Source organism: Spinacia oleracea, chromosome 5 (assembly GCF_020520425.1).
Source record: "Spinacia oleracea cultivar Varoflay chromosome 5, BTI_SOV_V1, whole genome shotgun sequence".
NCBI classification, from domain to species: domain Eukaryota; kingdom Viridiplantae; phylum Streptophyta; class Magnoliopsida; order Caryophyllales; family Amaranthaceae; genus Spinacia; species Spinacia oleracea.
This window is the reverse complement of record NC_079491.1, coordinates 116,894,927-116,919,353: the sequence shown is the minus strand read 5'-3', so window position 1 is coordinate 116,919,353 and position 24,427 is coordinate 116,894,927. Positions and strand designations below refer to the sequence as shown.

Below are 24,427 nucleotides of genomic sequence, written 5' to 3'. Positions count from 1 at the left end.
ATATGATCCCGATAACTTTTGATCCGAACTTGACCCGAACCGAATAGACCCGAACTGCCATGGGTCAACCCATAACCCATCCTGTGACCCGATTTGACACCTCTAAATTTCAGATACTTTGCGCGGCCCAAACCCCTATTTTGAAACCTCCTTCCCGCCCGTCAATTCCTCCTCTTCAGACTATTCCTATTCTCTCTTTGTTTCTCCTCCCACACAAGTACACTACAAATCAGAAACACGAAAATGGAAGCATCAACCCAGAAACCTGAAAACCCTAAAAATGTCTATCACATTGGAGGAATTCCCGTTGAGTTCCCTTACAAGCCATACGGTTCGCAGCTTGCATTCATGGGTCGTATCATTTCTACGCTTGACCGAGCTCAAAGAGACGGCCATTGCCATGCCTTACTCGAGTCTCCTACTGGTACTGGAAAGTCTCTCTCACTCCTCTGTTCCGCCCTTGCTTGGCAGCGCCACCGCGGTAAAAACCCCATTCTTCAGCAGCAGCCGCAGACTAAACCTGACCCTAGGGCTTCTTCTGATCCTCTTAGTCATGGAGGCGGCTTTGTGGTTGATTCTCAGCTCTCTGGTTAGAAACCCTATTCATTGATTTTATGGAATTTGGTTATTTTACCCATTTTGAAGTGAATTAGTTGGTAGTGTTTTTTTTTTTTTTTGGGTAGTTTAGGGTAGGGTTTGAGGTTTTGGGAGTGAAATTTTTGTGGTATTGACAATATTTTACGCCAATTTAGTTAATTCAATCATTGATGGTCAGGAATCTGATTGCCCCGCCCCCTTTACGGTTTGAACGTGTTTGCTGGTGAGGGGTTTTAGGAATTCAGGGTAGGGCTCGTGTTTTCAAGGTGAAATGTTTAGAATTTATACTTAAATTTAGGGTTTTAGGAATTCAGTGCAGGGCTCGTGTTTTCAAGGTGAAATGTTTAGAATTATACTTAAATTTAGGGTTTTGATACTCTTTTGTTCTGTTTTATTTGGAAGATTTGTATCAATTAGAACAAATGGGAACCAATTTTGTTGCACTCAAGCTTCAAAATTAATAGACGAAGATGGAAACAGCAAAAAGTAAACTACTGGCAAGAAAAGCGGTTTAGAGCGAAGGTTAGGGCTAAAATGATAAGAAATTCAGGATCTGTATATAGAGTATCTTATGTATGTAGTATATGTGAATTACTGAATTAGAGTTATGGGTATTTATTATGCTTTTTGAAATTGAAATTTACATGGATAATTAGGGCACAGGAGGATGATAACTTGGTTTAAAATGAATGATAATGCTTCGAGGCTCCATCAAGCAGCTTTATCATTTTATATATTACAAAGTACTAAGTTCCGAGATGTCGCATAAATACCTTATGATATATTCCCTACGTGTGCATTTAGATACATAGCCTTCTATTTTGGTGGGAGATCGTGTTGCTAAGTGATGATTGAGGTCTCTAACCTTCATGATACAATGGTTTTCGTTATGGCAATTTATGTTCTAATAGTGGTGAAGATACCCTTTAAAGAAATGTTGACAAATATGAATAATTATTGTATACTTGGTTGATTGGTGATGTTATATTACATTTCCTAAGCAAGTGTTTGGCCATTATTTTTGTCAATGACATTCCTTTAAAGAGATGATCAATCTTTCTTCAGAGACTTCCACACCGGAGGCAGCTGCATCTGCAACAAATTGTAAAAGTCAAAACAAGAAACCAGTGCCTACGATATATTATGCCTCGTAAGTATGGAGTTTGTGTTCTTTGATCTTATTTAGCTGGTAAATTTTTCGTTTCCTCTCATAAACCACTACTTACGTTTTAACATATTATATTAATGTGCTTTATCAAGTTATTAATGTGCTTTATCAAGTTGGTTAGGATACAATCATATAATCTAGAATGTTTACTTTCTTTTTCAACTATGCATCATGCTACAAAAGAGAGTAAATTCTGAGAATTGGATGTTCCTTGCAGTTTGACTTACTAAGGACCAATTAGTTTCAGATATAATACTTTCACATAGTTACTAAAATATAAAATATCACGAGGATGAATGAATGAAGACTGCTCTTATGATTTTAGTGACAAAATTGGTAGGTACCTGGACAGATTCCCACTTTTATGCTTGCACTGAAAGTTCAAGGATAAATGAATTTACTTAAGCTTTATAAAGAGATGTATTATATATTTAAATTTGGGTGGGAGAACCAATTCATGTATTTTTTGCCTCAGTAACATGTGTTCATTATCTGTAACTTTGCTAGGAGAACTCATTCTCAAATCACTCAAGTTGTTCGTGAATACCGGAAGACTGCTTACAGGGTCCCAATGGCTGTTTTGGTAAGTCTTTTAATTTTTAACTTTGTTTTGGCTGAAAAGGCTTTTCTTGTTATTCCATGTTATGGAGCACTGTGCAAACCTATCTGTACCATTCAGTCTATCTTGTACAATTTGCACCTTTTGTAAGATAACCAAGCATCTTTTTTGAAAGTGCACCACTTTTTTCATGTATAACTTGAAATGGTACGCTAATTTTCACATCTTCACAGGCCTCTAGGAAGCATTATTGCACCAATGCAAAAGTACGTAATGGAGATAACCTGGATGAGGAATGGTGAAATTTCTGTAACCCAGTATGCTGGTAAATTCAATCTTCTTTCATTAATTCTTTCCACTAACACGGAGATATTCAAATATTTTCAGCAAGTTACTTCTTGAAAACAAAGAAACTGGGTGTCCACAGTTCAAGTAAGTGATATTCACGGTTCCACATTTGTTGTGCCCTTTTTACGGTTTCTGTTGTTGATGTCTGTGACTTTCGTATATGCAGAAATTATCATAAAGTTAAAAGTCATCCATCTCTCCAGAGAGGTGGCTGTCATGAAGCTCATGATATTGAAGATCTAGTCAAAGTTGGAAAAACAGTAAAAGGTTATTTATCCCGTGGGGTCACACATCTGTTTTCTTTTGTAACTGTTGTGGTCTGTAAATTCTATTTCCCTAATGACCCCTGGAGGTTTTCCTTGCCAAAATAAGAACAAGTGTTTTTCAGCGCGTTCATGTTGGTCATATTTTGCAGGCTGCTCATATTTTGCAGCGCGTTCATTGGCTGATGATGCACATATTGTATTTTGCCCTTATAGTTATATAACTAATCCGATTATCCGAAGAGCAATGGAAATTGATATCAAGGGAGCTATTCTTGTTCTTGATGAAGCCCAGTATGTCTAAAACTCTCTAATTATTTGTTTTATCTCTTTCCCACTGAAATTACGAGCATGAGTTCTTGATAGGAGACTAAAGTTCTTTTCATGTTGGTAAAAAAGTCAAATCATTCCAATAATTCCATCCTCCATTTAAATTTTCTTGGAACGGAAATAGAAAATTTGCTTCTGTATGTGTAGCCTTGCCTCCGTTTATATGTCTACATTTACACGGGAATCGAGAGAAAATAATTGTGTTTAAACTTAACCTCCAACTAAAACGTAAGCTTTTTATTTCCGCCATATTTTAACGTACGTGCATCAATGATCACCTTTCCCTTTTTATTACTTTCTTGATAGTTGACTATTTGGCTGCTCGTCGTCTCAGAAAGGTGAAGGCTTAACCAGTTTTCTGTGTTACTCAATCATGTTTAGATACAGGCATATTTAATTCTATATAAGCCATTTACGCATTAGCAACATCTGAATATTTGTGGCTTTTATCACGACTTAAAAAATTGTGACAGTGTATAACTGCATACCCAATGCTACCATATATTTTACTCCAATTGTTCCGAATTATGTCGTCTTCAATTATTGGGTCATGCATGTATCGGACATCAAAATTTTCCGAAATTCCTTTGATCACACGAAAGCATGTATCTGACTTTAGTTTTTTTTCAAAATTCCTTTTGATTCATACGAAAGCATGTATCTGACATTTTTTTTTCCAAAAATTCCTTTGATCATGCGAAAGCATGGAATACCTCCTATCTCTGATTTCATTAGGAATGAACGGATTGTAGGACTATGATTTCAAAAATTCCTATGAACGAGTTTCTGGTTTGTTTCATGAGATTATACAGATGTTCATCTTGAGATACTACCTGTAAAGGCTTTAATGATGGTCTGACCAAGCCAAAATGTTGAAGGACAATGATAATTCTGTGTGGCTGTGTGGTTCTATTTTTAGTTTTTTTTTCCTGCTAGTACTTGTAGTTTTACCGAGTAACCTCTGAACTTGTTACTTGTTAAAACTTGACAGTAATATTGAGGACATATCTCGGGAAGCTGGTAGTGTGAATGTTGATGAAGATGCTTTGCATAGTAAGTGCACCTCTTACAGTTTACTATTCTTCTCATGATCATGTGTTACTAATGCTCGCATGCTTTATGAAGAACTGCAGATGGAGCTTGGTCAGCTATGTGGAGGTGACACACTAACTTACCAGCCACTGTATGAAATGGTCCAGGTGATTGTTTTGTCATTAGCATATAAATCATTATTATTGGATCACCAGGTGCAATTTTTTCTCTAATCAATTATAGTGGCCGAGACTTGTAGGATGTCTTAAGCTGGATGGAGCGCCGAAAAGGGGCCTTAGAGAAGCGCGAGTTTCAGCGCTATGTTTCATGGTGAGTCAGTTGTTGTCTCTGTGCCTCTAGCTTTTAAGCTTAGTTTAAAATGAAAGAAGGCTGATGTAGAAGAAAAGACTATAATTGACAATTCTCTCTCATTGATTTTGACTAAATTTGGTTGACATTCGACTTTTAATGTGTTTTTGAGATGGCAATGGGTCGGGTTGGGTCGGTTTCAGGCCGACCTGTTTGTAAACGGGTTTAGATTTCCCCATCCTGAACCGGACCTGATTACTTAAACGGGTTGGAATTTTCAACCCAACCCAACCTGAAATTAAACGGGTCAACCCGAAGGTGACCCATTTATTATTTTTCTTTGAAAACAACCTGCTTTATTTGCAACATAATCTGTACATGATAAAAATGTCTCTAATCGGCAATATTTTCCATTACTTTGTCAGAAATCATTTAAGGTTAATACATAACCAAAGCTAAAATTCTTGACATTAAAGCTAAAATTCAAATATATTAACGCATTAATAATTGTTAACGCTAAATTTAAATATATTTTCCCAATCTAAACATCAAACTAGCTCCCTGGAGAAGCATGAAGCATCTATAGGAGAGCTTGGACTATCCACGGCCAAATCGACTTGATCTTCCACCTTCAACTTACTGTAAAATAAACAAAACATCTGAGTAAGAAGAAATCCAATTTTAATAAATTTAATTGCTAGAGTACATAAATAATTTAAAGGTGAAGGAATTAGCTCATATGCGTTAAAGCTCCCGATACAAACCCCATACTACTCATTATTCAACCAACAATTTGCAGGTCATAAATAACAAGAAATATTCAAATAATTGTCAAATTAAAGGCAAAATCTACTAACGAAACAGGTAACTAAGTTTTTATTTTTATATTGTAATTTGTGTTACATAATGTGGTAGTGGTGGTTCTGAATTATGGTGACAATCACATGGGATTAACACTTTAACCACCCAAAAAAAACCCATCAATTTTAATTCGATCAACTCGTAATTTGCATTGTTTCAACTTTAAACACACACGTTTTGAACATGGATCAGCAACAACTAAATGAAGAAAAAGGCACAAATCTCCGACTCCATTTATTATCACCATTGTTAGGTCAACAAATTGCATCATGAACTCTAAATTACAACATAATTGATGATTATGAAACTATGTGAGTATGAAGTTAAGAAATGGGGGTTTTGCTAATACCCAGAACACAAGCAACAAACCCAGAAGAATGATGTCAAACAGATCAAACACTCAACATTTTTCAAGCAAAAACACCTCAATTTCAGTAAGATTTTACAAATGTATAGACCCACAAACATATCAATTTCATGTTTTGAAAATCAATAAAAAGGGAAAGCAACAACACATTATTGGGAAAGATGAGAAAAGTAATGAAAAGTAGTCAAATGATTACTTAAATTGGTTGAGGTTGCTGAATTTCGTTGTTTTGCTGTTTTGGAGAGGGATTTCGAGAGGAGAGCGGCAAGCGGAGATTACAGTACCAGAGACTATAAAAATGTGGAGAGGAGAGAGAAAGTGAGAGAGTCTAAATATTGGCAACTAGGGTTTCTAAATGATGTAAGGAAAAAAGCCCAAACCCTCAAACTCTTAAAGCCCATATTACGTTAGTATTTCTTATTTTATATAGGTTACTATTCATTATCGTGTCCGCTATTCTAAATAGTAATTGGATTTAATAATATATTTGTAATTTTCTTATTATAATAGCGTTATGCACGCATCGCGTGTTAGAGATTTTATGTGAACTTTATAATCCTAATAAAATTATGCGTCTTACTAAAAGTTGCATCGGAATTTATATTAATATTGTTTATGCACATTATACTTACTTGAGATTTCATATGAACAACATAACTTTAATCCTAATATAATCATATGGTTATAACATAAGAGATTATTTACTAAACGAAATTATTGATATACGGAGTACTATATGATAAGTTTTTACAAAAAATTAAGAAAGAATATTATTTATAGGGTAGTAAATGAAGTTGAGCGGACTATTAAGAACAAGTTTTATTTTGTTTTTACTGCTTAAACAATTTAAATATTGATTGATTAGAGGAAAATTAGACAATTTCGATGAACATTAAACTTCCCGAGAGTTGTCTTTGAAAAGGGACAAATTATTGGTAATTATAAAATTGATGAAATCAGTTTGTCCAATTTGAACGCTCCATATGTTAATTGTACATCTTAAGACTACATGACAATGAATATCCTTTTAAAAAAAATAGAAGAAACGACTCAGCGAGTAAACGAAGGTACTAAAATTCTAAATTTTAAAATACACGACAATTTATTAACCAATGTTTGTGACTGTAGAATCTAAAATTTAATTTTAATAAGTTCATCAAATGTAAACTCAGATTTTTCCCATGTATTTTGATAGATGATCTAGTCCAGCTACTAAAACAATGATGGTTTAACAGAATCTAATGGTAAAAAATAATAATCAAGTAAGAATAATAGTCCATGTTGTGTATAATGTAAAATTGGTTAGATGACTTTTTACCCTTGCATTCGCACAACTTCTTAAAAATATAAAAAGAAAGAGAATTGAAGAAAAAATCATATTTTACAAATACAAAAAGAATTAAAATTTTTAACATTTTTTTTAAAATTTTCAATTAGAAAAACTATCATTTAAAAAATATTTGCTTCAAATTCCTCCCCTCTCAAAAATAGGTACTGACGACGTACTGTAGCTTGTACACTCAAAGAATCCAATCATTTTTAAAATTCAAAAATAAATGGAGAATTCATGTTTATTTCAACGTTTTAAAATCATGGATTTGTGCTTACATTTTAAAGTAAAATTGTTATGTATATTGCCAAAATTTAAAATATCTTATGTGCACCGTGCACCCAAGGGTATTTTTATGCCTATTGGTGGTCTCTCTGACATTTTCTCCTAACATAATATGCATATATAAGGGGAAATTGTGGGAGGGTGCACGGGGTTGTACCTTAGATGTGTTGGTCAAACTTAGGTGTGCGGTTTGATTTTGTCTAATTCACATTTAGTTTTTAAAATTTTGATTTTGTCTAATTCACATTTAGTTTTTAAAATTTTGATTTTGTCTAATTCACATTTAGTTTTTAAAATTTTGATGTCTAATAGCATTGAGGATTAATTACCTACTTAGTACTCTTTCTGTCCCAAATTAGTTGTTACACTTACCTTTGCACAAAGTTTTAGGTGATAAGTGGTTGTTTGGTTATCAATTGTTATTTTATTGAAAAAGTAGATGTGATAGGAGTTAGTGGAGTATTTTTTTAATTGAATGAGAGAGGGTGTGGGAACAAAAAAAATTTAGTTGGAAGAGAGACAATATAATAATTGTGGGGTCATTTTTAATTTATAAGTGTAACAAATAATTTGAGACGGACGAAATAGGAAAGTGTAACAACTAATCTGGGACAGAGGGAGTACTTATTATATATAATTTCCTACATAATTGTTCTTTTTATTTTTATAGTCTGACAGATATTTGTTTTAAGTTAATTTATTTTGGAAATTATATTATTTCTTCCCTATTGTTCATATTTTTAGGCTTTTTTCGGCAACTTTGACTTCAATTAAGTTAGATTGTAACTATTTAAGATATTTTCCTTATTTTCTTGCTTGATTGGTGCGTGATTGAATAGTTGCCTTTTGAATGGGTTTGACGTGGCATTTGACATGGCATAGCGAGAGGGGAGTATCGGGGGTTTGCTCACCTCTCGTAGCCCACCACTCTTCTTTAATAAAATAGATGTGGGTTCGGTTGAGCGGGTTGACCTGTGACCCAATAAACTAAATGGGTTAGGCGGATTTCTTTTGGGTTGAAAATTTCTAACTGAACCCATTTAATTAAACGGGTTGGGTTGACTTGTTTAACTAAACGGGTTGAAAATCTTGACCCAACCCTTTATTGTTGGGTTGTTGGGTTGGGTCTGCTTTTGCCGGCTCTAGTTTTTCCAATCGATGTGTGATTTTCCGTCCTATTTTATTTCCATGATAATGTTAATCAATTTTTACCACCAAGCATCTTTTATTGTTTGCCCTATACTTATATATTTGGTAAATCATTCATTTACTTTCTCATGTATCACATATTTGAAATGCAATGTAATTACCCCCCCATATAAGATATCTTTTCTTTTGTATAGTAAAAAATTACGGTCAAAGATAGTTCTTCCTCTGTTTCTTTTTAGTTGCAACAATTGGACTTTCACTCTTGTCAATCGCAATTGCAAATTTATGTCTGATGAAGGGTGTATAGATTTTAAAATTAAACTATGCTTCCATTGTAATTTAAATGCAGTTGGACAGGTGATAAAGCTCTAAAGGAGCTGCAGGAGGCAAACATATCACAACAGTGCTTCCCAATTTTGCAAGAGTGTGCTGCCAAGGTGCATATGTATACTGATAATTCAGCTGTTGTTTATAACAAAACTGCTGTTTGCTAACTTGTATGACCCATTTCTTAAGGCTATTAAAGCTGCTTCAGACACCGAGCCAGAGTTAGCTCATTTAAGTGGCATGTCAGCAGCAACACTGGAAGGTAATTGCTTTCGACATAGTGCTTCTGCTTCTTTACTGAGTTACAGATCATATTCCTTATAACGCAATATATCTTTACCATTGCAGGTCTTTTCTGTTCGCTTAGTTATTTTTTTAAGGGTAATGGGCTTCACACAAATGATTACCAACTTGTTGTACAACGGATTATCAAAAAAGACACGGGTGAGTTTTCTAGATGCTCTTTTGTAAACATTCAATGCCAAAAGTAAAGGAAATTGTTATCACGCAGGAGGAAACCTTGAATATTGTGGATTTGCATTGCGATCTCTGTGCAATTGTTTGGTACTTTGGTTGGCTAAACACTATTGACATGCTGATTTCCTTAACCCTCAAACGAGAAAGCTTATCTTAATGTCTGTAGGATTTATTTGTGATACAAATCATAGGGGTAGCATCTAAAAACAACAGGCTAGCCTTGAATTAGAATTAGATTATACTGTTAGCATTGCTTGTTGTCTGCTTCTTTTCGTATGCGTCTTTTGAGTGCTATACTATGCCATGAGTTCAATGACCTTCAACCTATCATATGGTATGTTGCTGACAAGCTCATCTTCTTCTATCAGAAGAATTTGAACCCATCTCACTTTTCTAGCTAGCTTGGTGGCGGTAGGCTGTTAGTGTGGTCACTGTTCAGGATTTTCAAAGTGTTTGAAAGACTTAGTATCGAGTTAAAAATTTTCAACTAAGTGAATTGTTGATGTCTTCTCAAGTAAAAAGCATCTCTCCATCTTATGAATTAGAGCATGCTCAAGTCCTTAACAAGTTAAAAAGAATTGATTTGTGCCTGTAAACATTTTCGGTTCTTCTTAATGGTGATAAAAAAGGGGCCATCAGAAGAAGGGTCGTGCTTTTGCTCCTTGCAATGACTGAAACAAGGAAAGCTCTGCTAAGAACTAATAGTTCAAGAAGTAGAAACTAAATGCAATCAACCCGACCTGAAATGGGGGAAGGTCGGGTTGATTGTATTGATATGAGCTTCAATTACAGTCTCCACATTAAGAGGTGTTACTCTCTAAACGACTTATTCTAATTCCAACATTCTGAATATCCTTCCCTCAAGTCACCTCTCTTATTTGTACTCCTTTTCTAACCAACTCATTCTGTAATTTCCACCCTGGTCTTGCTGTCAACATCTATAATTACCTGTCAATGAAATACCCACCTTTGTCCTTCCTGCTGTGTCTGGCATATTTCAGTAGAGGGGAATCAGGCTGATTCCTTGCATGTTCATGCGACATGCCCATACAATGTTGTTTGAGATAAGAAGATTGATGGTCCCGGGACTATGACTATTTATCGCAAATTTTATTTCCTCTTTTTCTTTTATTTTACGGAGTATAATTTTTTTCATGTACAGTTTTTACTTTTTTGTCAAATTTATACCTTATTTCTGTTCTGCTGTTCACTTTTCAGGTAGCTGGACACTTACTTTCAGTTTGTGGTGCTTGAATCCAGCTGTCGTATTCAGAGATATCGCTGATCTTTCATTATCCGTGATTTTAACGTCTGGGTAGGTTTATTATTCTTTTGTTCAGGGTCCATAACCACTTTTTACAGCAACCAGCCTATAACTTACTTGGGGCTGTCATTCTTGAGTTTCTGTTGGCCTGTTGCTGCTTGCTGAATACTTTGAACCTTTCAACCCATTGGGATAAGGGATTAGTTTGTTGTTGTAGTATGAAGCTCACCCTTTTTTTTTTAAATAATAATTTTATAACCATGATTTTTCAGTTGCATCACTACATGCACTTACCTAGACAAAGTTCATCCATATCAGGATGTAGTGCTTGTTGTGCTAAATAATATAATAGAAAAAAATAACGAGAATAGTTGTTTTATCGAATTGTTTTCATATGATTGTAGCACGTATAGTCATATACTAAGCTTAATTTTAAGACCAAAAAAAACAAATACTTGGCTTACATAAATAATAACCAACAATCTTCCACCTTAAAATGCAATGGTTGTAAAGAAAAATAAAGATATGATGGAGAATAAGCCGTTGAAAGTTTGAAACTAATAAGGATGTTATTTCATTTTTAACAATCCACCCCTGGCAGATGTCAGTGAATAAGATGTACAACGAGAAGACTAAGGTAAGAAGATAAAGTATGATCGATTAATAACTGGAAAACAACTATAACCAGTGGATAGTTACTAGCATTCGAGACTCGATAGGCTTGTTTTCTCCCAAAGTGTAAAACAAACAATGAACTCTCAATAAAATTCAGCATGATTTCCCTCTACCTAATCTTCTCTATTCATAGAATTTCTTGCCTAACTAACTCGCTAACTTATTCCCCAAGCTACCCGTAACTAACTTAAAAAGATACTGCCTAAAGTGCCCCTCCTCCTTAGATGAGTTCTGCAGCCAACTGCTTGCCTTTTCTTTGTTTGGTCACAATCTCTGTACTTGTGAGCTTGGCTCACTTAAAATTGAAATCTGCTCGTGTCCAAGAGTTCCGCTCATATCAGTAACTGGACTGCTTTTTAGTGGTGATAATGGAAGTAACAGTGATTGTCTTAGTTTCTTCATTTGTTATTTGTAACTTCTCATCGTTGCTGTTTTGTTAATTCCATCATGTTTGGTGATTTTCCTGTTTTTTGTTTTATTTTTTTGGTAATATCAGGACTTTGTCACCAATGAATTCATTTTCATCTGAACTTGGGATCTCATTTGGTACTCTTCTAGAGGCTCCACACGTAATTGATGTTGAATCTCAGGTAGTAAACAGCATTTTGTATCAAACTGGTCGAATTACTTCGTCTCTGTTCACTATCTCATGCTTACTTTTGATTATATTCTTCATTTGCCACAGGTTTGGGCTTCTATAATTTCTACTGGCCCACATGATTATCCCCTAAATGCTAGCTATAAGACAGCTGATGGATATACCTTTCAGGTACTTGCAGATTTGGTTAGTTTTCTTTTCCCTTAATTTCTATGAACTCTAGGCCAATCACGTGTATTTTGTTTCTATTACAAACTATTGTGAAGGATGCTGTTGGTAAATCCCTGGAGGAGCTGTTCAAGGTTGTTCCTGGAGGCTCACTCGTGTTCTTCCCAAGCTATAAGCTAATGGACAAGCTCTGTAAAAGGTGGAGTGAAACAGGCCAGTGGTCTCGGATGAATGCCATAAAACCAGTCTTTGTTGGTAAGTAATTCTGCTTTGCTAATGACAACGTAAAAGATACAATGTTGTGTTACTGGATATGCATCATCTAGCTAGACTACTGGAGGGCCTCTGCTAACTGAATGCAATCTGGAGGAACCTTTTTACTTTTTATTGCGAAATTCTGGTTTAGCAGCATAATCTACAAGATAGTTGCAATATCTTTTGACTTTCAGAGCCCAGAGGAGGAAGCCAAGAGGACTTTGAGGCTGTTTTGAAAGGTTATTACAGTGCGATTCATCAAGGCACAAAGCCAGCTCTTGGAAAAAGGCGAAAGGCTAAGAAAGTAAACTCCAATTGTTCTACAACTTCTACTGAAGCTAACCCAGTCGAGGTCTGTAAAGGGGGAGCTGCTTTTCTTGCTGTTTGCCGCGGAAAGGTGTGCAACTATTCTTATAGTTATGTATCATTGTTCAGTCCGTAGTCGGACATATCTGGCATGTGAGAGTGACTTTTATTTCCTTTTTCCCCTGACAGAATCTTGAGTTCTTCTGCATGATATCACTATTATGACTATTCTACCTGATATCACTGGCTGGCTTTGGAGAGTGAAGTTGTTTAATGCATGCGTGTGGTCAGATACACACACACAACACACACACACACAGACTCTTACACGTACACACTACAGAAACACAAACAGACACAATACGAGTCACCTACAACACACCATCAATCAACATGCCACATACAGAACGAGTCACATACATCACACCATAAATCAACGTATCTATATATATTCTTCATTTGCTTTGGGTGCTACTGTATATTATCATTTTCTTTCTCAAATTTGACGATTGAATAATTTATGAAAATATTAAAGCCTTTATTCAATACAATAACATATTTCCAGAAATTGTTTTTTTATTAATTTTTTTTAATAATGTTCTCTATAGTCTATTATTGATCAGAATTTAACCTCAAAAAAAGTAATCTATATATGTCTAACTGTCTAAGTAAATATCTTTCTTACAATTCACTCTTTACTCCAATAAAGTAAAGATTTTCAACTAATTTAGTATAAGGAAAGTGGAACTCTGTGATAATGATACAATTGTCTTCGGATTGTGATAGAGGATGGATCTTTTCTGCAATGCAGTTATTTCATTAAACACTCCGTATTGTCGAGGAAGTTGGCTTGTGTATTTGTGAATGTGCCTTCATCCTTCTTTCTCATGAAATTATTCATCCTTTACCCAACCTTTTTTGATTTATTTTGTTACCCTAATGCCAAAAGAACAGCTTTCGCAAAACAAAATTGAACTTCAACCCGACTGATCTCACACAAAGTTAAGTATAGGTGCCAAAGAGAGATCCCAAGGACAGAAGAGTAAGAAATGATCTTTTGACTTTTCTTAAGCTGAAACTCCTTGTCATAAGTACATTGCGGTTGGGATATTTTCCTTACATTGCTTTCCATGTAAAGTTGTAAACATATGTTTTCAGAGAAGATTTAATCTTCCAAATATCATTAACAGGGAATTTCAGACAATAAGTATACATTTAAAAGTTGTTGATAGAAAGCCCTATTTTTTCATGCAGCCAAATAATATCATCTGGGATTGACTTCCTGAGATGAAAGTAGCTTCAATAGCCTTAAGACTGAACGTCTTCCCAGTCATTAGGAAGTTGTGAAATGATTTGTTCTAATGCTTCTTGTTATGGCTCCATGCAATTATAAAAAACTTTGCATTATTTTTTCTTCTGTAACCGGAATTTCATTTTATCGATCTTCTTGAATTTTCAAGCATCTTATTTGTCTTCATCTTGAAATGGACTTGGTTGGATTACTGTAGCTAGTTGCTTCACATGTAATCTTGCAAAGACTTAGCTATGTGCTTAACATGGTCGTATACATCATGTAGTTCATCAATACTAGCTTTAGAAGCATCTTGATGTTTGTGTTAATAGGTTAGGCCATTAGGTAATTAGGCCAGTAAGCACCTTCATATTATTGTGTTACGAACTAAGATAACTGGAGCAGATGTTAAAGGAAGAAGAAAGAGATTTAGATTGACATCTGGAATTACAGAAAAATAAAAGGGCAGGTTATTAGCTTTTGAGTGGCAGTGGCCTAACCCTCTTCTTTCTCTGCTTGCATTTCTGATTTTCATTTCCCCCTAAACTAATTGTCTTCTTATTCAAGCTATCCATAACAAACTAAATATGCAATACCTACACTAAATATGAGTCCAGTTCATTACATATTGCTAATATGTTAGGGCCTTAGTGCCTTACTGCCTTGGGGATGATGAATTGATGTTAAATTGTCAACCTTGCTTATCCTAGGCAAAAGCCTGGCTATTATTCTTTACCTTCATTAGGGAGCCATCTTCTCTGCGGCCTCTACATCCATAACAACACATCACTATGGATCCACTGCAAGTGTAGTGTGGCTGTGAGAGGTCATGACATGCACTAACTTATTGATGACTAGCAGAGTAGCTGTTTCCTAGAAAATTTTGAAGAAAATAATTTTTAAAAAAGTATTAAATGAGTAGCTGAAGGAATAGTGAGACAAAGGAGAGTCCTTTTGCTGACCGATACGATGTGTACGGTGTACCTTAAGCAGATGGTCGTATCAGACTATCAGTATATTTAATAATGTCTACTGGTTATACCTTGGTTGGTTTGGTCTTTGATCTGTGGTTAGAGCTGTTAATATCAAGTCTCTTTCATGTGTATATTATTTGAAGATACTTCTTTGATCTTGAATACGTAGGACATATCAACATGAATGAGAATTGTTAAGCAACAAGGGTCAAGACCTATTCAAAGCTTTTATTGCAAAAGTTCTACAGGTGAAGCCTGATCTCAATTATGGGCAATCTGGCTGTTGCTTGATGTGCTAAAAGGATATCCTATTTCAGTTATCTGAACAGACTTCAACTACAGCACAACCAATGAACTTCAGATATTTTTTTGAGGTTGATTGAGGAAATGCACTTTAGAACAATAGAACATCTTTAAAGAGTCTTTCTGACAAAGATAACAAAGTACTGCTCTGTCTAAAGTGGGTCTGGCAACTTGGTAAATCCTGATGTTTAAGAAACATGGTGAATCCTTTGGTCCAATACTTTTCTGTCCTTTCTTTCCCCCCTTGGAGTGGAAGGCAGTAAAGCACTTAGGCAAAACACATTGCCCTTATTATTTCCCGGACACAGGAAAAGTTGGCTGAGGAGATAAAATGGTAAAATTGCACCAAGTCATAATAAGGAAAACAACGAAGGAAACATTATCAGAGAAGCCAAGGAGCAAAATAATGAAGTGTGATAATTTGCTATCCTCTTTTTGGTGATTATTTTTGCATGAAGCAGATGCAATAACGCTCTTACTGTTTCCTGCATGCACTTCAAATGTTCAGAACGTATTACCACTTAGATCCATAGTGCTAATTCTTTCGCTAAGACTGAGGAAAGAGAAAATTAATTTCATCTGCAGCTAATTAATTTTGTTCTTTGCTTTTGACCTTGGCTCCTTATAGCAGGTGACTGTTGCATTTTAGATGAAGGGTTTATTAAAAAATTAAAATAGCTTTTGTTTTAGCGGGTAGGGGTAATTGGTAAGACTGTGCATGTTTGACCCTCCCTATTCTGCCATGGGCTGGAGCCTCACCAAAGACATTACAAAGATTTTGATGTTGGTTGCATATTTTCTCTCAGAGAAAAAATTCTTTTCTTTCTTACTTATTTATTATCCATTATAGTTTTCTACTTACTCTGTTTCTTCATAAGATGGCATTGTTCTGGCAGAGGTCTAGTATAACAACGTACTCACATTTTAATGCTGATTTGATGAAACAAAATGATCGTTCCAAATTGCTGAATCTTGGTTTTTGGCTGCTGGTAATGTGTGCAGGTGTCTGAAGGAATTGACTTTTCAGATGAAAATGCCCGTGTTGTTGTATCCTTTTTGGACTACTTCAATTTTTTTTTTTTAAATATTATACTATCTGTATAATGATAATGCACATTATGACTCAATTAGCTCAAAGAAGTCAGGTAGAGTTTGCTTTTCTTTTGACCAGGAAAAAAACTAATTCTCCTCTTCTAACTCTAAGTAAATATTTGTTGAGATGAAGTTTCTTAACTGCTTCAGATAATAATTGGTATTCCTTTTCCAAACATGTAAGAACTTTTAGCTTCTTCCGTCTTTAATGAGCTGGGTTTTCTGGTTTTACACCAAATTGGGATCATCAATCATGAACTTTTTGCAGAAATGACATCCAAGTTGCAGAAAAGAAGAAATACAACGACACATATAAATGCTCCAAGAATCTTTTGAGTGGGAGTGACTGGTACTGCCAACAAGCCTTCCGAGCACTAAATCAGGCTGCAGGTATGCCGTGTATACTAGAAAATGAGCTTCAACTAAGTTATTAAAAGCGTAGATAGTCCCTGGTTGTAAGTCAGAAAAGGAAACCTTTAGCTTTCTGGATGATCTATAGGAGGTTTCAACCCGTATATAACTATACACTGCTACGTTATGTATTTCAAATATCAAAGGGACAGATGAAATGATGAAGTTAAAAAGGTCCATAGTCTAGGGGCATGGACTAATTACAAAACAACATGCTAAAATGTTCAGCATGTCGGTCGAAGAAGCCCCCTGAAAAGCTCCTGCGGTCCAGCCAGACTAATTTATGGGGAAACTAAGGCTATCTAATCTCATGCAATCGTACCTGTTTCCTTTTCTTGTTTATTCTGTTGCTACTTCTATACACAAACAAATTTGGTGGTTAAGGTATATCATTTTCTTCTTTTAATGATAACTTTCCATTGTCTTAAAAAAATTATTGAGAGAATTTTTTGGTTGACGATGCATCTAGGAGATCGAGGGAAAGCACTTAAGGTCAAGGATGATCATAATGGTGGGATTGGGAGATTTTTTGGTTCAGAATGCATCTGGGAGAGTGAGGGAAGGCACTTATGGTTAAGGATGATCATAATGGTGGGATTGGGAGAGTACTTCAATAACGTCTCCCAGGAACTATTATTCTTCACATTGTTTGCTGTCAACCAAAATATGCCTTGGTCTACATAACAATACAAACACCTGTTAATGGGCAGGTTTTGTAGAGATCTGAATGGCGGAATATGATTCATTCATTATCATTACCCCATTGCCTCAAAGAGGCTCCCGCAAGAAGCGGGGTAATGGCGCAATATGATCCGTGTCTTAATTTGTGCGAGCAGTGAGTTATCAAGATGGCGAGCTTTACTGATTTTCATTTCATGTAGACAATTTTGGGCAATGTAATGCAAGTTAATCATGATGAATAATACCTTGTTATACAATAGCTAGCTCTTAGAGTTGGTTTGACGCCTAGTAGAATTGTAAAGTTGGTTGCCAAAGTATTTGAAGTCTTCTTCTTCTGCCCAAGTCTTATGTACATGGATCTGACTGTCAGAACAGTGATGCTGATATAATTTGCATTCAGTTTGTCTTGTGTAAACGTGTAGTCATAGTTTTTTTTAAATTTTTGAAGTCTGTTGTTTATTTTTTATGAAACTAAGTTTGGGAGGGTCCATGGGTAGGGTATGGGTAAGGTTTGGGTCTGAAAACTTTGGACCCGGATCCTACTCTACTCAATAACACCTAGATCCATACCCTTCTGGACCCTACTCTACACCTAGACCCATACCCTAACTAGACTCACAGGGGCTAAAAAAATAAGTTCCATACCCTTAAATTAGGGTAGGGTCAGGTTAGGGTCCCAGACCCATTGCCATTCCTAAATATTGATTCACACCAAGATCATTTTCCTAAAATGTGCTCAGTTTTTACCTTGTCACATGTTTATCTTTCTATTCTCTTAGAATTGAGTACTGGATTTTAATGCTTTCGTCGTAATGTAAACGTAAATTCTAACTTGTGCCCGGTATTTGTTCTAAATGTTAATAGCTATTTGTTGTTTGTTTGTTGGCTTTAGAATGTCACGTTTACTCTTTGATTTCCCTGATGACAGGCAGATGTATTCGTCATAGGCATGATTATGGGGCCATCATCTTCTTAGGTAATTCTTGTCTTCTTCCTGTATGCTACTTTCATGTTTTGGAATGACTTTGAGATTAATAAATAAATGTAGGAAAAGGCAATTGTCAGGTTTGGAAAAGGACGTAGCCGTTTTTTTTATTGTGCATATTATGAACTCCATAAATTTGTGTGGAGTTCTATGGCTAAGTAGAGGCTTTATTTTGCTGCTTGTGACTATATGGAACAGTATCCTAATGCTTCCAAAAAGAGAGATTCTTAACTAACAATTTATTGCAAAAGATAAATCTAGTTTATCGAGGATTCAGAGCTTATTGAACTTGACATTTATTATTATGTTTCAGAGCTTCTAGCTTGATATTATTATGTTTACATTTAAATTTATCAGAGAATTCAGAGCTTATAGACTTGACATGTAAAACCCACTGTATCCATTAGAATTAATGCAATTGAATCTGCTGTTTGCTATCTTTTAATTTCATGTGTGAACATTCTTCAATGTTTAACCCTACTAAAATAAAACAAATTAATGGGGAGGAGGAGATTTAGACTTACTGCTTGTTTTTCTGGATGTTACTATTGCCTTTGTTCCAGAAGATAGATTCTCACAACTTTTTCTTCATAAAACCAAAGCCTTATTCCCAAAAAGTTGCAGCCAACCCCATCCTTTTGGGAATAAGGCTTTGGTTTTATTGTTGTATGCTTTTCCTCGCTTTCGCGCATTGTTTGAACTGAGGTTTTGCGTTTAATTATACCAGTTATTTTTTATGATAATATTCCTTGTCCACGACGGTAAAGCTAATTTGTTCCAAAGTTCATGACAATAGCAAGGTATCACTTGAAAATTTATCTTTAACTTTAGTGCATACTGCATATTAAGGGTCCGTTTGGTTTGGCGTAAAACATTTTCAGTGAAAAATGATTTTTCATCGAGAATATTTTCCAAAGGTAAAACACAATTCCAAACTAGTTTCCTTTGTTTGGTTCCATGCAAGAAAATTCATAGAAAAAGAAAATAGGAGAAGATGGGTGAGTATTGATGCGAAGAAGGAAGAGGGAGGGGAGGTAAGAAGGAAAAGTGGTTTCCCTTCCTTTCAAATGGAAAAGGTTATTCCACCTTTGCGGGAGTTATGGAAAATTGTTTTCTATCCCTTTTCAAATCAAACTACGTAAAATGATTGAAAAGGGGAAAAATCGTTTTCCACCAAACCAAACACTCCCTAAGTCTGTGTTCTGGTGCTCTGCTACTGTTTCCGTTCTGTTAGATCCTTCCTATCTTAGCAGTGTTTTGGTAGTGAAATTTGCGTCTATGTTATATAACTTTTGACAAAGGCTCTTCACTATCTTCCCTTCAGATGAACGATTTCGCGAGGAAAGAAATACAATCTACATTTCAAAGTGGCTAAGGAAGTCAATCAGAACATATGAGAACTTTGAGACATCTGTTGAGGAATTGAATTCCTTCTTCTGTAACATTAAGGTCAAACAAGAAGCTTATCTTGATGTTTTTTCTTTTCTTCCTTGCCACATTTATGTTGTCCCATATTTAAATATATTTTGTAGATTTACTTTATGCTCTTTCACAGGAGAGGGTTTGCAATGTTAGTAAGCTGCAAGATCCTGTTGCTGATTTAGAAAACAATACTCTTGATGATTCTGTCAAAAGATCCATAAAATGTAGAAGTCAGAAATTGACCAATTCACAAGTCAGTGTAAACAGAGTGGTTTCTGACACCAAGAAGATGCCATCTACTGGACTTTCTCACTGCCTATCACGCAAAGCTGGCGGTAGTTCTGATTATATCACAAAAAGATCTCAAAGAAACGACGGAATTCAGGAAGCCTCATCAGTCCACGAGGAAGATAATGAAAACCAGAAAGAGATTGACAAAGATTGCTATAGTAGGGAGGGTTTGAGGTGATTCTTTTGTGTGTGTGACTGTGTTCTATATTCTGATTCTTTTGTGTGTGTGACTGTGTTCTATATTCTGCTACTTAGTGACGCTACAATATCATGAACCATAAATCTATGATTAGGCTTAATTTTGCTACTTCTTAGAACTCACATTACTATTAGAACGATTAGTATTTTTTTTAATGTTTTTCCACTTCAGTGCCAGTGCCACACTATTTTTGTATCATGGTTCTTGAAAAGTTTTTTTTGGCTGAAAAGGTTTGATGTGTTTTTCTGGCAATCAAAACCTTTTGTCACTCATCTCTAATTGAATGATTTTATATTGAAAGTGGCTTAGGTAGTTTAGGAGAATGCTCTAACCTGCCCTTCACTAAGCCTAGACTTGGAGCTAGCACATGCAAATTGGACCCAAGCCCAAAACAATTCACCACCGTCCATGCTCTATTGCTGACTTCGTAACCAGCATGAGCTCCCATTCCTTTAATGTATATAGTGCAATGTGCATCCTTCTGTTTCTGCTTGAATATTTCATGGGAATCTTATTTGTTGTGCTAATGCATGTGATTTATTTGCTAAATGCACAGTAGTCAATGACAATGATTCCCCTGGAAAGTGTTACTGACATGGTTTCTTTATTTTCAGGTGCTGGGAAACTCCATGCACAGCTAATTTTGAAGAAAGGATAGAACTTTCTGTTGTTAAGGAGACTCCTATGGCTGAGAACTATGCTGTATCTAGTCCTGAAGCAACCATGAACGAGAACGATTGTTATTCCACCATAATTCAGACATCTACGGAGTTTGATCAAGCAAATCATGTGTCTTTAACAGATTCAGCTCAATCTCCTTCAAAAGTGACATGTGCCGAATTCACTCCAGAAAGGAGTGGCAGAGAAAATACTAACGAGTTGATGCAGGAAATATATTCATCCGAAAATTTGAGTGTTAATTCTCATGCCCAGAAAAGGAGGATGTTCCTCAATTCACAGCAGATGAACTCGATTCAAAAGATGAAATTTGACGGGGCGACTGCAGAAAATACACAGGACTTTAGAATAGTGGATTATTCAGTGTTAAATGACAGTTCTAGTCAAAGAACAAAATTTCCGAAAGTGAATTTCTCAGCGTGTGAAATTAAGACGAGCGGTCAACCTTCTGCGGCAAACGAGGGTGATATATCTCCCAAACCTGTTGGTTTCTGTTTGGATCAACGATTACAAATTGTTTGCTCACTCTGCAGAAGTCCACTCGGTCTTCCTGAAAACAGCTCGTATGTCACATGTTTCTTGACTTCACTATCAAAAACTATCTTGACTAGTCTTTCCAAAGGGAATGGACCACAAAGTCTGCAGACTTCACCATCTCTTGTCGCAGTTCTGATAGTGGATATGCTATCAGTTGATCAGAGACTTTTTAATAGGAATAGCAAAGATACCCCAGGACAGGGTATCTGGTGCCAAGATGATGGATGTGTATACAATTCCATATTCTGCCCTTTTTGCATTTCTCCCAACCATTGTCTTGGAGTGCAGATCATGGCTGCTGATGCATCAAATATTCAGTTGATTGATAAGGTAAGGGCTATTCTGCTTAAGATTTAGTTAGTTGGCAGTAGTGTTGGCACTTGGCTGGGGTTTTGTCGTGTACCTGATAATGGTGGTTATAGGTTATCATGAAGTTCCTTAGTTAGTTACTGAAGGCGACTCAGTTCTGGCTAACCTGATCTCTGTCTCTGTCTCTCTGTCTCTCTCTCTCTCTCTCTCTCTCTCTCTCTCTCTCATCATATATGGTTGTCTTTGTGAAAGTACAGCTATATAAAACACTTTCAGGAATCTGCTTGCTGATGCATCATGTGATTTAATCCCCTTTTCGCTTCAATATGAAGTATATTCTTCGCTATCCCGTTCTTTCAATATTCTGTTCTTTTGTGCAGATACTCTTTTACTATGATCGCCTGGAAGTTAAGACTTGCCTAGGACTGGAGAGCAAGGTACTTCACTGGTAGCCCTTGTCGATCTTGTATGTGTACTGAGCAGAAATGTAATGACTTTTTGTGCAGCCGTGGTATATAGTGCTCATTTGAGGCCAAGATACGTTCTAAAGAAGTAATTTGTTTGATATGTAGATCATCTCTTTGTTAATTGTGATCAAGAAGAATGTGATTGACCCTTACCTGCAATAAACTAATTTGCTTCCACAAACTTGAGTGCTTTTCCAATTCTGTATCAGCCTATGGGCTCGAAATAAATATGAATTGACCTAACAGGTTCAGATCTGGTGTTGGATGTAGGATTCTTTGGCTGATAACAGTTGGTGTTCAGATCAAACAGTTGATATAAATTCTATTAATAAATATGCATATCAGTCTCAGCAGCACAGTCCAGGAAGCTGGAGAATGACGAAAACAAAGGTCTGGATTGCATTTCGAGTGGTTATTGTTTATTTGTTATTGTACGCTTGTTTGAACTTGCCGCTCTACAATCTTGCAGTCAAGACTACTAAAGAGGAGCCCTATGTCACAGTCCTGGACAGATTCCTAAGCACTGGACTGAACTAGTAAAGGCAGACACTGACTGTACAGCGCATGTATGGCACCATAGATGTAACATTCATTACGATTATTAGTTAGAATGGGCGGCATAGTTTTGCAAGTCAAGGGCACGGTGAATTGTGGCCGACTTAAGTTATGACGCCATTTTTGCATTGGGTTGTACTTGTTGGGTTTGGCTCTGAGTTGTAACGTTGAGCTTTTGGACAATCTTTCTTGTGTAGATGGTAAACATTTCCGCAAGCATTTTGTATAGGTGTGTATAGTTAAACTGATAAAGTTATATTTAAGTTCCAGAATCTGAAAATTTAAACTCCACCAAATATATTTTAGCGCATTTATATAACGGTTTTTTCATGAAATGCCCCTGAGGTTTGCAATAATGCACCAAATACCCCTGCGCGTTTCAAAATTCATAGAATACCCCTATTTAAACTTAAAGTGCACCAAATACCCTTGGATTTAACGGCCGTTAGTACTCCGTTAGCGTTAATTTACGTTTATGCCCTTATTCACCCAATATTCTACATTTTAACTTTAAAAAAAAATCTAATGTCTTCTCTCTCATCTCATCTCCTCTGTTCTTCTTAATTACTCGCCCCTCTTCTTCTTCTTCTTCTTCTTCTTCTTCATCGTTTCTCTTCTCTCGCCACCGTCTTCTCCTTCCTTTGCTGCTGCCGCGCTTAGTCCTCTCCTTTCGCCGCCAACCTTCAACCTTCGTCGGCGGAAATGGCGAAAATGGTGGATTCGCAGAACTACCGAGCTTGTATTTCTGAGTAATTTGAGGTGAATTAATGCCAATCCTAATTAACAGTTAATGAACCCTAATTAACTCTAAATCCCCTCTCTCCTCTCACCCTCCTCTCTCCTCTCAATCTCACATCTCTTTTTCCTGGGTATCAAAATGGTGAACCCAACCACAATTTTTCCTTCTCAAACCATCTTCATCAAAAATCAATTGCTAACTCAAATCCCAAATAATCGAACCCAAATTTTCTAGTGAATTGAAATCGTGAATTGAAGTTTGATGAACAAGGGGAGGTTTCTGTTAGGTATGGTGATGATGAATATTATGAACAAAGATGAAATTGAAGATGAAATTGTGGATTTGTGGGTTAGGCATGTGCCCATGAACATGAATTCAGTTAGGGTAAGGTGATGATGAAGACAGTAGGACATGAATTCATATTTCTGTTGAAATTGAAGATGCTGAATTCGGATTTCATGTTGCCCCTATTTTCTGGGCTGATTTTTTTTGGAATTCGGGGGTTGGATTCGAAGGACGGAGAACAAAAATTGATAGTGTAGAGAGCAAAGAGGGTAGCGCAACAATTAAGAGAGAATACATAACTAGATTTTCGTTTTTTTTTTTTTTTTTGCAGATTTTCGTTCTCGAATTCGTTCTTCAGCATTTATGTTCTTCTCTTTGGTTCGAGGGAGCATATGAAATTAGAGGAGATTTTGGAGCAACATTTGTTTGTGTTTTTCAGATTTTGATTTTCGTTGGTTTTCCTATTTTAGATTTTGGAGCTGAGTTCTTCGTGAGCATAGAATAGCAGCGGCAGCAGCAAGGGGCGAAAAACAACAGAAT

The 24,427-nt window shown here is 36.0% G+C and overlaps 1 protein-coding gene across 1 annotated transcript; it reads left to right on the top strand.

Moving 5' to 3' along the window:
* The first annotated feature begins 159 nt into the window (after nucleotides 1-159).
* Nucleotides 160-23,182, top strand: LOC110795306 (uncharacterized). Its single transcript, XM_022000305.2, has 28 exons — nucleotides 160-589; nucleotides 1,663-1,747; nucleotides 2,273-2,348; nucleotides 2,558-2,622; nucleotides 2,712-2,756; nucleotides 2,839-2,939; nucleotides 3,088-3,229; nucleotides 4,257-4,318; nucleotides 4,391-4,464; nucleotides 4,557-4,627; nucleotides 8,948-9,035; nucleotides 9,115-9,187; nucleotides 9,274-9,369; nucleotides 10,621-10,717; nucleotides 11,838-11,931; nucleotides 12,027-12,110; nucleotides 12,206-12,362; nucleotides 12,557-12,759; nucleotides 16,239-16,283; nucleotides 16,479-16,507; nucleotides 16,597-16,718; nucleotides 18,349-18,396; nucleotides 19,730-19,854; nucleotides 19,961-20,292; nucleotides 20,932-21,862; nucleotides 22,222-22,278; nucleotides 22,579-22,698; nucleotides 22,778-23,182. Exons 1-28 carry the CDS (start codon nucleotides 244-246, stop codon nucleotides 22,826-22,828), a joined length of 3,819 nt encoding a protein of 1,272 aa, XP_021855997.1. The 5' UTR covers nucleotides 160-243; the 3' UTR covers nucleotides 22,829-23,182.
* Nucleotides 23,183-24,427: the final 1,245 nt, after the last annotated feature.

Coding starts and splice junctions, on each gene's coding strand:
- LOC110795306 (XM_022000305.2), top strand. CDS start 244: ATGGAAGCATCAACCCAGAAACCTGAAAACCCTAAAAATGTCTATCAC. Junction 12,760..16,238: donor TTGCTGTTTGCCGCGGAAAG/GTGTGCAACTAT, acceptor TAATGTGTGCAG/GTGTCTGAAGGAATTGACTT. Junction 18,397..19,729: donor TGGGGCCATCATCTTCTTAG/GTAATTCTTGTC, acceptor TCTTCCCTTCAG/ATGAACGATTTCGCGAGGAA.